Source organism: Anabrus simplex, chromosome 1 (assembly GCF_040414725.1).
Source record: "Anabrus simplex isolate iqAnaSimp1 chromosome 1, ASM4041472v1, whole genome shotgun sequence".
Classification (NCBI taxonomy): domain Eukaryota; kingdom Metazoa; phylum Arthropoda; class Insecta; order Orthoptera; family Tettigoniidae; genus Anabrus; species Anabrus simplex.
In genome coordinates, this window is record NC_090265.1 from 97,292,724 (window position 1) to 97,313,127 (window position 20,404).

At 38.3% G+C, this 20,404-nt stretch overlaps 1 protein-coding gene across 2 annotated transcripts in view; it reads left to right on the plus strand.

Moving 5' to 3' along the window:
- LOC136884362 (aminopeptidase N) overlaps positions 1-20,404 on the plus strand; it is a 386,248-nt gene that overhangs the window by 147,117 nt on the left and 218,727 nt on the right. For both annotated transcript variants that reach the window (XM_067156506.2, XM_067156496.2), the window contains exons 6-7: positions 10,219-10,402; positions 16,187-16,343. In XM_067156506.2, the coding sequence (XP_067012607.2) occupies positions 10,219-10,402; positions 16,187-16,343 (341 nt within the window). The remainder of the gene's footprint in view (positions 1-10,218; positions 10,403-16,186; positions 16,344-20,404) is intronic.

The following is a 20,404-nucleotide window of genomic DNA, read 5'->3' on the forward strand; positions in this document are numbered from 1 at the left end:
TACAGTAGTTTCTGGTGGTGTAAGAAACATTTGCACATGAACTAGGGAAAGCAAATAGATAATGAAATTGCCTGTAAAATATAGTAAGTGTGTGAAGGAGCAATTCCTCTTCTGAAAGTTATGAAATGTGAACATTGCTTTTCATTAATTAATTATAGGAAAATCGAGAAATTGCCAAGAGTTCAAAATGAGTCTGCTTTAGGTGCAAATTTTGGCGTAGAAGAAGCTATAGTTAAATGAAAAAGTACCTGGTCATACAATTACTTGATGACTTGGGAACCACGGCAGGTGCATCAACCGATTTTCCTTTGCTCAAGGCCAGCTGTAGGACAGGAAGTATTTGCTAAAACTACTATGTTGGCCTGAAGTCTCATGCCACTGAGTCATTGTTTGAATAGTAAAAGAGACTACACATGTCTAATCCTAAAGAACATGAGAATCCTGAATCCTGAGAACATTAAATGGCAAATACTCTCTTCTACAATGAGTAGATCCATAGAGAATACACTCCTGCTGTCCAGAGAATACAGTAAAACTTGCTCAAAGCAGAATCGCAAGGGGCCAAAAAAATAAGACAAGTTTCCGCATTCTTCTTCTCCTTTTCTTCATGGGGCCTCTAAATATTAGTTCCTAATTAGCGTCAACCTCTAAGATCTTTTGCTACCATGTTTTTCCTTTATTCCCACCTAGATATACCTGCTCCCTTCACAAAGCTGCAGGTTGTTCTTATTGGGTCTACTTGGGTTTTTCTCTCTCTTCACCTGGTAGTCCTAGAGTGGAGAGTCTAAATCTACACAATGCCTCACATTCGAAAAGTATGTGTTCAGCTGATTCCTAGTTTCGGCATTACACAAAACAATTTTTGCCTTAAAGCACCAAACACCACCATCACTACACAAAACATGATACAGTATATAGTATTTTTAAATAGTTTAGAGCTTACGTACGCATGAAGCTCGGCTATCCCAATTGATGTACATTGTACTGTAGTACACTTATTTGTTAATTATTATTATTGCGCTTTATTATTATATATATTATGATACACAGTATATCATTTTGACAGTATCACAACACTATATTTCACTATTTCACAATTCTGGATATACTGTACACACATATACTGTACTCTCCTTAAACTTGTTTCCATCACAACATTTTATGCAGTACTTCACAACACTAAGCTTTCTTCCACAGATCAAACAAAGAAACTTGTTTCCTCTTCTTCCTAATCATGCCCTTCTGAATGCAGTCCTGAACTGAGTAAAGTACTGTAATTCAAGAAGCATGGAAGAGTTAGATGTAATGACAAATTGCTTTACATCACCAATGCACTGTAGGGTCTGTTTGTAAGTTCGAAACTTATTTTGATTTTAATCCTTTTGCTCGTCTCCTTCTTTATCCACATCCTCCTGTTTCTCGGCCTTTCTCATTGCTAGAAGGGCAGTAGCTGATTCAAAATTGCGATGTGTCTTAAGTTGCTCCAAATAAAGTTCTTATTTTGCAGGGAACATTTCTTGCTTGACATAGATCGGATATTGCCAATAAGTTTTCTAGCTCTTCATTTGTTCCATCATCTATTTTATCACTCTCTCCAAACTCAGTGTTGATGAAACACTTCATCACAATTTCTGGCTTAATTTGCCTTACAGCAAGTCCAATTCAGTTCACTGCATCTAGAACTGACACAGTTCTTGCCGTGGTGTAAGAGCTGTCAGTTATTTTCATATTTCAAATCAAAAATTGCATCAAAAAGCACCTATAGTGTGATTCAAATGTATAAATGACACCCATATTCATGGGCTGTAAGAAACTTACTGTATTAGCTAAAAATAACAGGTACACAAACAGTTTGTTGACAAAATAATTAATAAGGTTAAGAATTGATTTTTATCCACTTTAACAAAAGAAACAGTACCTAAAAGATACATATATTTCTTTCATATCTAACAATAATATACATCAGATTACTAATATTTTTAAGGAACATAACTTAAATGTAACTTACAGAACTAATAACAATAATTCTTCCATATTCTACAATATACATTCAATCAATCCTTTTAATAGCTTTCAGAACTTGGGAGTGTATAAACGTAGAAGCGGGGAATGTGAAGCAATGTATGTTAGTCAGACAGGCCGAAATTTCAACACATGTTATTTAGAGCATATTAACGCCAAAAAGTACTATCTTTTTCTACCATGAGCCAACACATGTCTGACTTCAATCGTCGTTTCACATCTCTAATACTTTTGGACGTTGCTACATCCATCTAGAATAATATTTTAACTCTATTTATACTGTAGCTTAAATGAAATATCCAAAAAGCCCAACATTTCATTCGATATAATTATTCCTATTTACAGAGAACATAAATCCAGTATGAGCGGAAGCTTCAAAACCGTTATCAGCTCCCCACCAACCCGCTTTCCCTCACTCCCCCTGCTACTTGAACAGCCACCGGCAGCCTCTGCCTCAATTCAACGATCAGTATGGCATTCTCTGCCACTGATGAAAGACTCTCTTGAAGCTGGGTGACAGAAGAGAGAGGGTATGATCTCATTATACACATCATTTTTAGGCCTTTTTTTTTTTTTCAACCACAGCAGTTCACTTTTTCCTTTTCTCTTTCTAGACATTTATTCTGAACACATCTGATCCATATCAACAGACTTGACATCTTCTAGGCCACTACTTCTTACATTAACAATCTATAGATGTCCGCCTCAACTAAATTTCAAAAGTTTGTCAAGTGTATCTTTCACCACTATGCTAAGCAAGATTAAGACTGTATTTCAAATTTATAGTATCTCGTTATCCAACATATTTCTGCCACACAATACTATGCAACAGATGAAAATTGGTGTCACCTTCAAGTTTTTTACTGCAGACTTATTTTAATGTGTTCTCTTCCCTTTTAGATGTTTTATTGTGCCAATTTTCAAATATGTCTAACTGATGATGGCCCAAGTTGGTTGAAAATAGTACTGTAATATTCCTGTTATAATGATAATATAACTGACTATTATGAAAATATAGTCATATTTATCATTTGCCTTTGTATTGAATAGGTGGACCCATTTCACCCTATCAAGTATAACAACTGTCAATATGGATCACCATGAAATTTATACCATTCGAGCAGTTTCATGTTTGACAATGTTATATTTGTGTGGCAGGTGGCAATGTCGAAGAAAAGAAGAACCTTTTGGTTTTCCATTTTCATTTTTGCATTTAATCCATTCAACCACTTTTCCATTAAAGTGGCAGTCATCCAAGCACTGTTACTGCCTCACCAAACATCTCTTAAAACATTTCAGTTTCACTGTCTTCCAGATCACGAGAGGCTTTTCCAATTTTCTCTCCGTATTCCCACACAGTAACACTGTAAGCCTTTCCTTCGACATTTTACCCCCGACACACTTTGGAAAGTACAATCCTGTTTTCCTCAATGAAAATGTTTCTGCATTTGTATTCTGAAATCAAATCTGGCAGTTTTGTAGATGTTTTGAACTCTTAATTTCCAAGAGACCTGGCCACAGCGAGAGCTTCACTTTGAATCATCGGACTAGAAACGACCATGTTTTTGACCGGGCAGAAGTGAACTACTCTCATACTACCTCGCTGATTTCCTCGTTACCAGTGATCTTTGTCTTCCTTTTCATTTGACTGTCTTTTGATTCCACTCATTCATTATTATTTTTTTATTTTTAATCATGTCATAAATTTGCGTTTTTCCATTGAACCAGAATGTTACTTGCCGTATGGACCGTTTGTCCTCTTCCTTAACTTCAATTATTTTAACTTTTATGTTTAGCAACAATGTTGCATAAGATTTAGCCATGATGATCAGTTTGTCTTCACTTTTACGAATAGTGTAGCCAACTGATTGGCAGTACGCCTACTTCCTTATCTTCATTAATGATCTATTCTGAAAATGTCATTAGAGTCTTTGTCAACTTCCCTGTTCAACTACTGTACCTGTTTATCATAGCAGATGGATACCACCCTTTTCCTCATGGAAATTCCTGAAGTGGCCGGGTGAAGAAATAGAATGGCAAGAATATCCAAACACATGCGTCAGTTTGTCCAAACAATGACATTGATCATACCAGCACCAGAAATGCACAAATATTGTACGTAGGACTACATCAGTTCCTAATATTTTCCACATTGTATACGTAGATTTTAAAGAGTTATTTCATTATCCATTTCCACATTGAGGAGATTCTGCATTATACAAAAGTAAGAACATTATAACGCCGTAAGCTTCACCAGCACCAAAGAAAAATTTCATGGTGGACAAGTTCAGGCTTTATTCAAGTTCTACTTTGAGCAAGTTTTACTGTATTTGAAAGGAGATTCCTAGGTGTTCGAGCTCTGAGGCCTAGTGTGATTTGTAAATCAGTTAATAAATTTAGTGAATCAGGAGGTATTCACACTAAGAAGCAAAGAAGATGACATACAGTACCCACAAACAAAAAATCCTGGTGACATTGCACTGCATGTAGAATTCTACCCAAAAATCAACAAAGGAGAATTTCTTATGGTTCTGTACAAAGGGCTCAAAGTTTCTTGTCCTAAAGTTTTGTGAATGGATTTTGGGCCAAGCACTCAACAAAGAATTTGATTCTTATCTCCTTCTGTATTTGGATGAGGCTTGGTTCATCTTATATAGATGTGTCAATTCAAAAAACTGGCAATTAGTGATCATTTATCTGTCACCCAGATGGCATGTTGACTATCAGTTGTTTAAGTCTTTTCTTAAATGATTTCAAAGAACTTGGAAATTTATCAAACATTTCCCGTGATAAATTATTAAATTCCCTAATTCCTCTTCCTGTAAATGAATATTTGTCCAAATCTGTCTTCTTGTATTCCAACTTTATCTTCATATAATCTTTCCTACATTTAAAAGCTCCACTCAAGTACATTCATGTACTAATGTCATTCCACTGACAGCTCAGAAAATAAATAAATTAATTAATTAATTAATTAATTAATTAATTAATTAAATTAAATAAATAAATCAATCAATCAATCAATCAATCAATCAATCCTGATCGGCACTTAGGGCAGTCACCCAGGTGACTGTTAGTTTGTCTGGTAGCTGCTGAGGTCTGAGTAGGGATGAATAATGACATTCAGAACTCAACTAGAGCATCTGGATGTTATGAAAGGTGCTGCTGGTTCTCTTGGGCCAGTTGTGCTGTAATAGCAGTTTTAGGCCCAATGAGGAAAACAATGGCAAACTACCTCACTCCTCAACTTGCCTAGTACAGCTTATATTGGCATCACCATTGGTTTCTGTGATTTCCTTATAACAGCATAACCTCTGGTGGCATTATTTGAGGATCCAACCAGTCTCTGAGCTGATGAAAGTAAAGTAATTTGTCTAGCATGATGATGATGATGATGATGACAGTGGCATGCACTGGGGTAAAGAACTTTGTATTAACATTTTCTAATTATTCCTTAGAATGCTTTTTATAATGTTTAAAAAATTGTGCACATCTAAGCCAAGCCAAGTATAGCTGTCTCCACAATCTGTTTGCACTACCACAGTTCAGCTTCTCCAGCGAGCTGGGTTTCCTTGCCGGCGCAAAAGATAGCTACCCCAGCGAAATTTAAGGTCGCTTGGGTGACGCATACACATGAAGCTTCCTTGTCCTGGGAGCGGGGCAGAGCTGTAGGCCCACCCCGACAGCAATTTACAGCGACAGGCCAGCTAGCTTAGGGTAGGTAATGTTAGTTTTAATACTTGACTTCAGCACCACATGCTAGAGACTGCAAGAAAAATATCAACATCTTAACAGTATAGCCACTTGCACATCGTCTTGCTAATAAAAATAGATCCAGTATAAGAAATCAATTGTAATACAGAAGAATATATTTTACCGAGCTCGATAGCTGCAGTCGCTTTAGTGCGGCCAGTATCCAGTATTCAGGAGAAAGTGGGTTCGAACCCCAATGTCGGCAGCCCTGAAGATGGTTTTCCATGGTTTCCCATTTTCATACCAGGCAAATGCTGGGGCTGTACCTTAATTTTTTTTTTTTGCTAGGGGCTTTACGTTGCACTGACACAGATAGATCTTATGGCAACGATGGGATGGGAAAGGCCTAGGAGTTGGAAGGAAGCGGCCGTGGCCTTAATTAAGGTACAGCCCCAGCATTTGCCTGGTGTGAAAATGGGAAACCACGGAAAACCATTTTCAGGGCTGCCGATAGTGGGATTCGAACCTACTATCTCCCGGATGCAAGCTCACAGCCGCACGCCTCTACGCGCACGGCCAACTCGCCCGGTGTGTACCTTAATTAAGGCCATGGCTACTTCCTTCCCACTCCTAGCCCATTCCTGTCCCATTGTCGCCATAAGATCTATCTGTGTCGGTGTGACGTAAAGCAAATTGTAAAAACAATAATATATTATAGTTTTGGATTTCGGCATGTATACAGTTTTTTCAAGCAATTCATTGATGGCACGTGTAGAATATGTGTTCCGATAGCCGCAGAAAAATATTTAGGTTGCCCAGCATGAACACCGAGTTAAGCGCAAAGTAAAAGAATTTTGTATTTGGTTGTCTGTGATGGTGGTATATTGTGAATTTTTGTAGTGTTGCTCCTGGATTATAGGTGAAGGTTTCACGAGTTCTGTGGCATTCTTCATCAATATAATGTGTGTTATAAGTCTTGACAAATATTTTCCCTTGTTTGTCGTTGATGCACGTACAGTCAGTATGCGAGTGAAACTATAAAACTTCAGCAACGGTAAAATACTAGTTAAATTTTGCTGATTAGTTTAGATTAGGCTTTTTAACTAAAAAGCAAATATTTAGTCCCAGTGTATTTTTGTGAAAACCATGACTGTACTATTATGACGCATCACCGGATGAAACTGTAAGTACATTGTTTAAAATCTGCTATAGATTAAGTTATGATGTTGTTGATGGTGTTGTCACTGCCGTGGATACCAATTTGAAAGTATGTGCAAGCGTGTGGTTGAAAATATTCTTGAAAGATCTTTCTCAGGTAGACCTTTCCACGAAAAACACAGCCTTATAAAATGGTAATGTTGAATTTAGAGAGTGTAGTGGGGCTACAATTGTTTATATTTTAAAAAGCATTTTTGCAGCTGTGGTAATGAATATGTTCATCGTATGCCACTGGATGATAATGATGATGAAGTATGTCACAATAATTTTTTATTATTGTTATTAATATCCCTTGGCACTATTGGCCCCAAAGGGACTTTGGCCTACCAAGTGACCACTGTTCAGCCCGAAGGCCTACAGATTATGAGATGATGTGTGCTCAGCATGACAAATCCTTTCAGCAGTTAGACCAGGGCTGTTATGTCACCATCAGATAGCTCCTCAATTTTAATCATGTAGAATGATTGGACCTCAAATCAGCCCCTCATATCCATGTAAAAATCCCTGACCTGGCTCAGAATCAAACGCAGGGCATCCAGATGAGAGGTGGGTATGCTACCCCTACACCACAGAGTTGGCTGTATGTCACAGTGATAATAAATAAATAATTAAAATGTGTAACTCCACAAAAAGGAATATATATATATATATATATATATATATATATATGATTCCATAATAAATGCAAAAGCAAAGTCAACTCCGTACAGGCTATGAAGGCCCTGGGAGGGGTGAATATTAAATGCTTCCACTATCTATAACCTCGGCACTTAGTGGGTAGAGTAGTTAGCTCTTCGCCCGGCCACCTTTGCTCTCAGGAATTAACCTGGTACTCATTTTTGGTGTAGGCTGAATGAACCTCAGGGCCAGATTTCTTGACAGGGAAGCAAACCCTTGTCCTTCTGCGTTAACTGAGCATGTCTTTACTGCTTTGGCTAGGCAGCCCCTTGTAAATACATATTGATTCCTTTATATTTGAGTTATTGGTACAGTACCATCCTGAATATTTTGTATTATTCCTTATTTTGTGTCAGGTGTGATAATCCATGGATAACCTTTTTAGTTTGTTTGATAATATTTTTACTTGCTGTTCCCCATGCACAACGTTTGCAGGTAAACTCATTGAGAAGAGCCTGTTTATTATAAGGATAACTTACACTTTAAACAAAATAGGTAAGTTACCATATTTCATGGGTAAATGGGAATATGGTAGACCTACTAGAGTTTTGAGAATGATTACCCAGAGTTAATTAGGATTATACAACAGTAACATAGCCTACATGTGAATAATGAATGGTTACCCAGCCATAACTACTGAAAATACCTTCCAAAATTTGCAGACAATAACCTATAAAAAGTGTCTTTCTTATAAGTTTATATCTCCCCTTCTATATAATAGCAGTAAGTATAAATGTACAAAATGGAGGTTATCATGAAACAGTAAATAACTCTTAGAGATTAATGTATTGTACAGGACACTATGCAAGACAGCAGAACTACCTGTAAGATGAAGTAAACCTTAATAATTATAGCTGCTTTATGCATTGACATCAAAGCCTAGGAGTTAGAATTCCCCATTTCTGTTAACTTCTTTTGAATAAGTTCAATAATGTCACACACATACACACAAATACATGAACATGCACATTTACTACATTTGATGCTTAAAAATGCATTACTTCAAACAATAAAATTGTATTAAATACTCAGAATGGGTCAGAAATTGTATGTACAATGACTGACAGAGCAAATGCAACACCAAGAAGGAGTGGTTCGAAAGGGATGAAAGTTGGGGAAAAAACAGAGACGGCAGGGACGAATAATTGATGTTTATTTCAAACCGATATGCAGGTTACACAATGCGCATGGCATCGACTCAGTAGGATGTAGGACCACCGCGAGCGGCGATGCACGCAGAAACACGTCGAGGTACAGAGTCAATAAGAGTGCGGATGGTGTCCTGAGGGATGGTTCTCCATTCTCTGTCAACCATTTGCCACAGTTGGTCGTCCGTACGAGGCTGGGGCAGAGTTTGCAAACGGCGTCCAATGAGATCCCACACGTGTTCGATTGGTGAGAGATCCGGAGAGTACGCTGGCCACGGAAGCATCTGTACACCTCGTAGAGCCTGTTGGGAGATGCGAGCAGTGTGTGGGCGGGCATTATCCTGCTGAAACAGAACACTGGGCAGCCCCTGAAGGTACGGGAGTGCCACCGGCCGCAGCACATGCTGCACGTAGCGGTGGGCATTTAACGTGCCTTGAATACGCACTAGAGGTGACGTGGAATCATACGCAATAGCGCCCCAAACCATGATGCCGCGTTGTCTAGCGGTAGGGCGCTCCACAGTTACTGCCGGATTTGACCTTTCTCCACACCGACGCCACACTCGTCTGCGGTGACTATCACTGACAGAACAGAAGCGTGACTCATCGGAGAACACGACGTTCCGCCATTCCCTCATCCAAGTCTCTCTAACCCGGCACCATGCCAGGCGTGCACGTCTATGCTGTGGAGTCAATGGTAGTTCTCTGAGCGGACGCCGGGAGTGCAGGCCTCCTTCAACCAATCGACGGGAAATTGTTCTGGTCGATATTGGAACAGCCAGGGTGTCTTGCACATGCTGAAGAATGGCGGTTGACGTGGCGTGCGGGGCTGCCACCGCTTGGCGGCGGATGCGCCGATCCTCGCGTGCTGACGTCAGTCGGGCTGCGCCTGGACCTCTCGCACGTGCCACATGTCCCTGCGCCAACCATCTTCGCCACAGGCGCTGCACCGTGAACACATCCCTATGGGTATCGGCTGCGATTTGACGAAGCGACCAACCTGCCCTTCTCAGCCCGATCACCACACCCCTCGTAAAGTCGTCTGTCTGCTGGAAATGCCTCCGTTGACGGCGGCCTGGCATTCTTAGCTATACCCGTGTCCTGTGGCACACGACAACACGTTCTACAATGACTGTCGGCTGAGAAATCACGGTACGAAATGGGCCATTCGCCAACGCCGTGTCCCATTTATCGTTCGCTACGTGCGCAGCACAGCGGCGCATTTCACATCATGAGCATACCTCAGTGACGTCAGTCTACCCTGCAATTGACATCAAGTTCTGACCACTCCTTCTTGGTGTTGCATTTGCTCTGTCAGTCAGTGTATATATGTTACTGTTTGTAGTAATTTCTAATTGGAAAAAACTTAAGTCATCAGTAATCTCAATAATTTGAACATTTCCCTTTCTAAATAGTATGAATTTGTTTTCAGTTTTGATATTTTTATACATTGTTTCAGAGAAACAGCTATGCTATATGATGAGAATGTGTCTACCTTAGCAAATAAGGAACAAGTAGCAAGTGTAATTGGCCATGAATTGGCTCATCAGTGGTTTGGAAACTTAGTCACACCTATGTGGTGGAATGATCTATGGCTGAAAGAAGGATTTGCCACCTATATTGGATATCAAGGAGTCAACCATGTAAGAATTCTTAAGTATTATACTCTTAAGTAAAAATGTGAAACCCTCATTTATGAGATGATTTATACGTACGTTCCCAATGAAACATGACACATTATGTTTAAAGTTAACTGTAAACTATGCAGTTTTATACCAAATTAATCACATCAGAAATCTATAGTAGAATTTTTCTTTGTTGATTCTCAAATTTTGGTGAGTCCACTGTTGGATAAGCCTGTAAAATACACCCTCAAACAGTTTGCAGGAATTATTATTTACTTTCAGATTTGCGTTCATTAGAATATCCCCAGAAATTTTAACAATTCCAGCTGCTTTTCGGCTTTCAAATTTTGTATCTTTTTGTAAATATCTTTATTATCACAGATAAACTTTGCCTTTATTAGTAACATTCTGTACCTGGGCATTATCCTTATATCATTATTTATTATACAATCTTCCTGCAACAGCTGCAGGTTGCCCAAAGACAAAGAGTACCTTCGCAACAATAATGGATGTGGATACAATAGATAATGTGTTCGTATGATGTTAAATGTAGGCAGTCGAGTGAGGCATGTCAAACATTTATTTGAGGTCCGCTGACTGAATACTTCTACCTTCTGTTAGTTCTCGTGGATACACTTCCCTTGTTCATTAATGACTCCTGGAATGTCCTTCCTGAAACCTGTTTCTGCCTTAGAGAATTTCTGCATTTTTCTAGTAAGTTTCTTCAACTTCTCCTTACTTTCACAACCATTTCTAACTCTTATTTCTTTCTAACTTATACCTCTTTTTTAAAATCATTATTTCTCTGTTATAATGTAGTAGGTCTTAATCATTCCTTACCACCTTACTTTCACACTCCTCAACAATTGCTTTAAACTCATCCCATAGGCTGTTTACATCTTTATTTATTATTTTCCACTAATCATAATCACCCCTCATTCCTATCTTATCAACCATATGATACTGCCTAATTTAGATTTACATCCCACCAACTACTTTATGGTTTATGGAGATGCCAAGGTGCCAGAATTTAGTCCTGCAGGAGTTCTTTTACATGCCAGTAAATTTACTGACATAAGGTTGATGTATTTTAGCACTTTCAATTACCACTGGACTGAGTCATATTGAATCCGTCAAGTTGGGGTCAACCATCTGAACCACTCAGCCTGCCAGTCCTACTTTTACAATCTTCCTTTCTATTATATTTATGTTTAACTATGAATAAAGAAGCTTATACCATTTACCACTTCATATTTTGTATAGAGCTCTTCTAGTTCTATCAGCACCATGTCCTAAATATTCTTCCCTGTAGTTGGTACCATCACTTTCTGATTTTGTTCTCCTTCCCAGATTAGCTCATTTACCATTTATTGGTCATGCTTTCCATCATTTGCATTACCATCTTGGTTAACATTTGGTAAATTTAGATCACCCGCTACAATCACATTACTTTGTGTCATTTTCCTCACAGCTTCAAATGCCTGGCTTCATAGCTAAATGGTGAGCATGCTGGCTTTCGGTCCGAGGAGTCCCAGGTATGATTCCCGTCCAGGTCGGCGATTTTAACTTTCATTAGTTAATTCCTCTGGCCTGGGGACTAGGTGTTTGTGCCGTCTTCAGCATTAGAATTCATTCTAGGTAAGGCCTCATCCTCACAGATGTGCAGGTGTCTATACAGCATCAACTTGAAAGACCTACGCCAGGTCTCCGCGAAGGTCACACGCCATTGTTATTATCTTATTGAATAATTGTGCATTAGCGTTACCCCTTCTAGGTCTGTACATCCCAAAAACATAAAATTACCTTTATCTTTAGAGATAAGCCTTACACCTAAAATTTCGTGTTTTTCATCCTTTACTTTTTCATAGCTTATAAATTTGTCTTTTGCCAGTATGAATACCCACCTCCTACTATTCCTATCCTGTCTCTATGATATACTCAAGTTCTGGGAGAAATTTTCCACATCCATAATATTATTTTTTAGCCATGATTCAACTCGTGTTACAATATCTGGTAAACATGAATCTATTAATTTACTTAAATCTATTCCTATCTGTACAATACTTCTACAGATTAACACTACTGTAGTAAATTTCTGTCATCCTTACTTGATTTCCAGCTCCCTGGACTCTATCACCACTCTCTAGTCCTCCCTGTTTCCCTGAATGTACCTTCCTATAACTCTTCTAAACAAACCCCTTACCTTACATGTATCATTGCAGTTCAAGTGAAGGCCATCTGAGCACAGGTTCCTATTTCCTACCCAACCATTAGGATCTACACATCTCACTGCCAGTTTCCTACATACCCACTGCATGGTCTCATTTAAATCCCCAATCACCCTATTGTCAGTATCCCTCCTACATATATCCCCACTGATAACAATCTCTGGTCCCTTAAACTTATCCTGCATTGTCATAACCAGATCCCACATATTCCTAGCTGTGTTGGTATCTATTCCTGCTTGCCATACATTGTTGAAACCAATGTAAAAAGACTACAATCTACTCCTTACCCTCCTCCTTCCATTCTATTTTTCTCAGCATTTTTCTTAACATAATACCTGGGTAACATCTAACCAGGTTTCCTTCCTCCACACACTTTCCCCATGTCCCAAAGAATAGAGTCCCTCATGACCCAAGCCTCAACCCAGTCACCTCATTAGATTTCTCACCCTCCTGGTCTCCCCCATCTTTCCTGACAGCTTCACAACCTACTTCTTCCTCCCATTTCTCCCTCTCATGACACAGTTCCACTTCTCTCTTCCTATCCTCTACTATCCTATACACTTCCCTTTCCTACTTTTCTCTTTCCTCTTATGTCCCTCCTCCTCTGTAACACTCCCTATACTTCTTTTTCCCTCTGCTGTTCTACCAGCAGTGACTCATACAGATTCCCCATCGATACATCTCTTGAACACTCTCTCTGACCAGACTTCTTGGCACTCAATTTTCTTCCTCTTTAAACATTATCCCACGTATCTTCCACATCATCTCCCCTTCCTTCACTTCCCTCTCATCTACCTACCATACTTAGACATGACTTGAGATAGACCTAGCTTTTTACTGTGCTTCCATAGTCTCTTCACCTGCATTTCTTAGCCATACTTAATCTTCTTCACAGAAATATAAAATATGAAAATATCAACAAAAATAAAATAATGTATTTTGTGAATGTAAAAAGATATCAAAGGAAAAATATACTGTAGATATACTAAGCAAGGAATCATCATCATGATCATCATCATCATCATCATCATCATCATCATCATCACTATCATCATCATCATCATCATCATCATCATCATCCATTTCCCTTATCCAGCTCCCACCAGGTTGGGATGCTCATGGCTCTTTCCATCTTCCTATATCCAACCACCCTCCAATCCAGGTTTCTTCTGATTATACTATTCTTGATCATTTTCATCCACCTTAGTTTGGGTCCTCTCCTTGTACCTGGATCTCCATCATTCACTTCAACATCCTTTTCTCGTCCATCTTCTTAGTGCAGTGAAACCTCGTTAAGATGTTTCTGCAGGGGACGAGGTAAAAGAACGTGTTAAGCGAGAAAATGTGCTACTGAATATGAGAATAAAAACTATCCAACAGGGATATGCAAGCACGGGTACAGTGAAAATTATATCTACAATTTCTAATAATAATAATGTTATTTGTTTTACGTCCCACTAACTACTCTTTTACGGTTTTCGGAGACGCCGAGATGCCGGAATTTAATCCTGCAGGAGTTCTTTTATGTGCCAGTAAATCTACCGACACGAGGCTGACGTATTTGAGCACCTTCAAATACCACCGGACTGAGCCAGGATCGAACCTGCCAAGTTGGGGTCAGAAGGCCAGCACCTTAACCATCTGAGCCACTCAGCCCGGCTACAATTTCTAAAGATGAGAGGAAAGTATTGAAAGGTGTGAAAAACATGAGAGAACAAATATGAAAACCTTTTCCGCTTGGGCTTATAAAGTGACAAGTGTAATGAAACGTGTAATAAATACCAGACAACACACATGAAAACATATGCTCTGGAACCAATAAAAATATTGGAAGTGTTATTGCAGAACACACGCTTTCTAAAATAAATGGTATTAGAAGCCTTTTATTTTGGAGCAGTGGGTTATTTAGCATTATTTTCTGGTCACACTCTTCACAATGAATTGGAGGTTACACTCGACCATGTGCGACCAGGAGGAAGGACTTTGGCCGCCATTTCGAAGTCGACAAAACATCGATCAACTCGAGTGATCGAGACGAAACTCGAAGGTGCGAGTTCAACATTTGCGACCTCTGCATGTTTAAAGATGCGGACACCAGTCCACTTTCTGACAGGTTTTAATTTTGTGTTCATTAGTAAGGAATTTAACATCCTTCTCCATATCCATAACTAGGCTATTGCTAGACAAATATTCACCGCGTTAGTCAGTTGCACATGATTATGTTCGTAATACAGAAATAAACTACCGTATCATGCGACAAATATTCGCTACACTTCACTGCACCACTGAACACAAAATAAATTTCTAACTTCTTAAATGGAATGCGAAATACGTGTACAAACGATCTCACTGTTTTTCAGCAATCTCACTGCTAACCGGCAAACAAAACTGATCATTCCTGAGGCTAACTAACGGCTTGCTCCTCAAAGGTGCAACTTATCCTGTGAAGTTCAGGATTTAAAGGCCTTTTCCAATAATCATGCAACTATGGCATCAGCTTTTACCAGAGTTGGAAATCATTCCTTCACAAGGAATGACAAATAATATTTTCAGGGCTAGGAAAAATGTGATCATACTAAGTGGTAATAGTGAAAATTAATGCCGCGATAAATGAGGTATTTTTATATAGATTTCATACAATGAGAATGGGGAGTTCAAATTTATGATGTGCTAAGCAGGAAAATGTGTTAATGAGGATCGCACTAATGAGGTTTCACTGTATGTCTAAACCACCTAAGTTAATCCCTCTTCATTCTCTCATAAAGTTTTTCTTCTCCAAATTCTGATGTCCTCATTTCTTACTCTATCCCTTCTTGCCTTTCTTACCACACTTCTTGAACATTTCATTTCACTGGCCTGGATTTTATTCTCCTGTCTTCTTATCAGTGTCCGGGTCTCTTCCTCATATGTCAATATTGGGCAGTAGCACTTCTCATACATCACTTCTTTACACTTCATTAGAACTTTCTTCCTCTACACCAGGTGTCTCACACTTTGGAAGAATGCATTTCCCTGTTGAATCCTTTTCAGCCCTGCATCCTGCATTTTCACACCAGGCAAATGCTGGGGCTGTACCTTAATTAAGGCCGTGGCCGCTTTCTTCACATTCCTAGGCCTTTCCTGTCCCATCATCGCCCTAAGACCTACCTGTGTCGGTGCGACATAAAGCAACTAGCAAAAACCCTCCCTTTTTCACATTCAGGAGTTCATCAAAGTACTGGAATTCTTCCATCTTTTACTTATTTCCTCTGTTTGTGTTATTATCTTTCCTTTTTTCTCTTTCACCTGCTTTGTATGGACACTTTCTTTTCTTTTCCTTCTTACAAGTTTCATCAAGTATAACATCATTTTACTGCTATGCACATCCTCTTCTAACTCCTGTGTAAGTCCTTCCCAGCTTTCCTTCCTTTCTTTCCTGTTCATAGGGTGAGCATTATGATAGGTTACAGGGGAAATTTTGATTGTTCCCTTTCCATTACATATTTTGTATTTCAGAGTTGACATAGTAATATTTCAATTTGGTTCTTAACATCATTTTTGTTCATAATAGCTACTCCCATTTATTTCTCATTAGATTGAGCCTTCTTGGAGAGAAGATCAGCGGTTCATCCAGAAAACAGTTCAACAGGTGCTTCGAACAGATGCCCTAGAATCTTCCCACCCGATATCAGTGCCAGTAAACCATCCAAATCAAATTCGTCAAATCTTTGATAGCATCTCCTACAGTAAAGGTAAAAGAAATTAATTAATCTCATTCTGATTCTTATATATATATTATATATTCTTATACATTTTTATCCAGTCTAGAGATGACTTGACAGGCAATTGGAAATATCTATTGAGATTCTCTGTACTAACTTTGACTTCTGGTAATAGACATAAGGAAAGCTGGTAATAGATATAAGGAAAGTTGTTATAGAACAATTATTTAAATATATGAATTGGGCATAGTAATGGATATATATATATATTAAAACCACCATGACAATGAGTTAGTTAGTCATCAATAAGTGAGTGATTATAACAAAGTAATGCTCACAGGGATTAGTTGATTGTCTGTCCCAACAATGTTGTATCCATAAACTTCTTCATTAAGATGGCTGAAAGTATCCATAATGAATATAAATGAAATTTGGCAGGAAATACCTTGTTAACAGAATGAATCAAGATCCTATGAATGTGACAAAAATTTCTTATATTAGACTTCAGGTAATACTGAACTGATATATAGGTGTTAAGAAATTTTCACCATGTTTTTAGAGTTCATTAAAATAAGTGAAGATAATTATATCCCAAAATATGGAAACAAATTGCACTCTAGTTTCTGATTTATGAAAGACCTTATCTTTACTAAATTTGCCAACAGCATTTCCAACTGCCATATCAACTCTTGGTTTTGATACAAAGATTAGTTTTACACATTTTTGGCACATGCAAGGAATGCAAATTCTTATTTTGGTTCTGAGTATTCCTCCTCATAATTTATGATTTTCATAATTCCCTTGTTGATTTCCCAGTTTCAGTACTGAAACTATTCCTCCTCAAACACTTTGTAAGCAACTCATCACTAGCTGGCCGTAAGTGAAAACACATTAGCCTTGCAACTAATTGCTGACTGAACTTCACTTTCATTTGTTTATTGGTCTGTAGTGTCTCACCTTTCCTTGATTTTTTGTTATTGGAACATCATGAAATAATCTTCATCCTGACATGTCACATACTGGGGTTTTTCATTGTTCAGTGATGGAAAGTTGTATATTTTGTCACCTATCTTTAAAAAAGTCATAAGTCAGAAGCACCGGTACTGTAACAAGATTTACAGGAGAGACAAAAGAATGTTTCAGAACTTTAAATACCTTTGTTCTTATCCTTTTGTAGGTTCAGAACTTACATTTATCTGCATGTCTGTTTAATAAGTAAAATTAAAAGTAAGTTTAGTTTTTATACTTTATATTATAACTAGCTGTACTCACCTGTCTTGACAGGTTTGTCAGAATGAAGGTACAGTTACAGTAAGCAGAATGTTTGAAAACAGAATGTTAATTTTGTGTTGTGTACTGTAGAGGCTAAATACAACATGGTTATAACCCATTTCACTGCTCGAAACAATCTAACATAAGAGATTGATACACACAAAGCATACATAACTTTTTCATTGCTGGCATACTGAATTTTAGGCACTTACATGTGAGGCCAATTATATATTTGAGATACTTGAAGCCATTCATTCAGTTTAATGCTTCTTTGTACACCACATTCATTGTTCTGTTACTGTGAACACAAATGAAGAGTGATTTACTGCTACTAATACGGAAGCATGCGACATACAGTTGGCCATCTGAAAAGCAGCGCGACCGGTAGTCAAGTCCTGCAACTTTCAGAGTCTGATCCTAAGACTTACTGATAGTCATCATGAAACATGGACTGATGGTGAACTGCAAACAGAAACTGGTAGACAACCTTTATTATTGTCGTACGTGGGCAGATCAAATATCAACAGGAATTACTTTTTTAAATTTATTGCATCAACCAAAAAAGAATACACATATAGAGATCAATTTTCTACATAGTGTCCTGCCTTCGATAAACATTTTCTCTGCCGCATTGGTAAGTTTTTGATGCCGTCTTGATAGCAAGAAGAGGGATGTGTGCAGAGCCAGTTGCACACAAACTCCTCTACACTTGCATCATCATCATCATCGAACCACTGTCCTCCTGGATCTTGTTTGAATGGTCCAAATAAATGGTAGTCACAGGGCGATAAATCTGAACTGTACGGAGAGTGTTCCAGGGGTGTTCAGTGAATTTTCTCCAGTTTTCTCGCGTTAAAGCGACAGTATGTGGTCTTGCATTGTCACGGTGAAGAATGACGTTTTGGATCAGTTGCTGGCATCACTTGTTGTGATACACAGCTTTTTTTTCATCCAAAAGGTGACAGTACATAATAGGCTGCATTAATTGTCCTTTGTTGGTGAAGAAAATGCCAATGGAGTCCCAGAAAACGGTTACAAGCACCTTTCCAGCAAATGGGCGTGTTTTGGCCTTGACTGGATCTGCTTCGTCTCTTCGCCGTAATGATTTCAGTGAAGGAAGTCAAAGAAAAAATTGTCATCTGTGCACCCTTTTAGCTTAGCGACGATGGGATAGGAAAGGGCTAGGAGTGGGAAGGAAGTGGCCGTGGCCTCGATTAAGGTACAGCCTCAGCATTTGTGTGGTGTGAAAATGGGAAACCACGGAAAACCATATTCAAGGCTGCTGACAGTGGGGTTCAAACCCACTATCTCCTGGATGCAAGCTCACAGCTGCATGCTCCTAACCACATGGCCAACTCACCCGCTAAAGAGGAAGAGATCAGGCACCATCAAACAGGGCAAAAAAAAATAAAAATCTACTTAAGTTTAGCTATTATGGTCGGGTGATATTCATACTTAAGTTGTTTAGAAGATGATGTGTGAAACCGAGGAAAATGTCAACCCTGCATGAGTGGTATAATATGGTAATATGGTGAGAAAGAAGGAGAAGAAGGTGTAGGTCAGTAAAACTCATCAAAATTGATGTGATATTTCTGAGATGGTTAATACTGAAAGGTTTTTTTTTATATAATACAATATGAAATGTAAATGAAGTAGAATGATTCCACGAAAATATCATACCAAAGCATAGATTGCCAAACTGATATTACTTTATCTTTGTTCAAGAATTATGATTATATATAGTTTAAATTTTCTTATTACAGAAGGAAGCATTGGAAAAACATGTTGCAAAAGCCTGTATCTTACTTCAAATCTTGTGACATTGAGCACACTGAGCAATACACCAAATAACGTGCATTTTCCATACTTTGATATTTACAAGTAATTTTGTTTTTTTTTCAAGCTCATCTTTTATATGTCAAAATGTGATCTTTCCTGTATGTACATTTTTATGAAGTATAATTTCCCTAATTCTCTAACTAGTTTGAAAGGACACTGTTTGTTTAGGGCAGATTGAGGTCAGTCAGTCACGAAAAACATACAAGTCATCTGCACAGCACAATAACAGATGGAATAAAATTTTCTTCGGGATCCTATGTCAGCTCAACAACATGAACAAAATCATATTTGAACATTTTCTTCTACAGTGAATCAGTTTTCCACTACAGCACCATGTCTGACTGACTTTGTGCATGCAATACTATGCACACCTCCTCACAGTCCAATCAGTTGCTTAGAAGAGAGGGTAAGAGCGAAGTTCAGAAGAAGTCATATGCTCTCGTGTCATATTATACAGCACATGACAAATATGCTGTCGATATTTTCCTAAGAACATTATTTTCAGAAGTGTTGGAGATTGTCCCAAACCTTGAAGTAGTAAAATTTTTTCTGATGGAACAGTGAGCCATTTTAAGCAAAAATATACCCTGAGCAATTTGACGTTACTTTCTGCTGTATTTTGATTTAAAATTCAATGGAACTTTTTCGAATCATACCATGGAAAAAGGGCAGTATGTGCAATTGGAGATCAAATGAAATGAATAGCAGGGGTCATTGTGAAATCTGGAAAGAAGGTACAGAGTGCAGAAGATTTTGTAAACGTTTTGAACAATAAGATCAAGCAAAACTACTGTTCAAGAGGTACAACAGTTTGAAATAGAAGAGGTAAAGAGATGTCTTGAATGATTTCATATTTCAGCTATTCCGGCCACACATAAATTTCATTATGTAGAAGTAGTGGGAGAATATTTGATAGAATATGCACATTTTTTGTGTGAACAATAAGTGAGAAGGAGTCACAAGTTTCGCAATTAAAACAA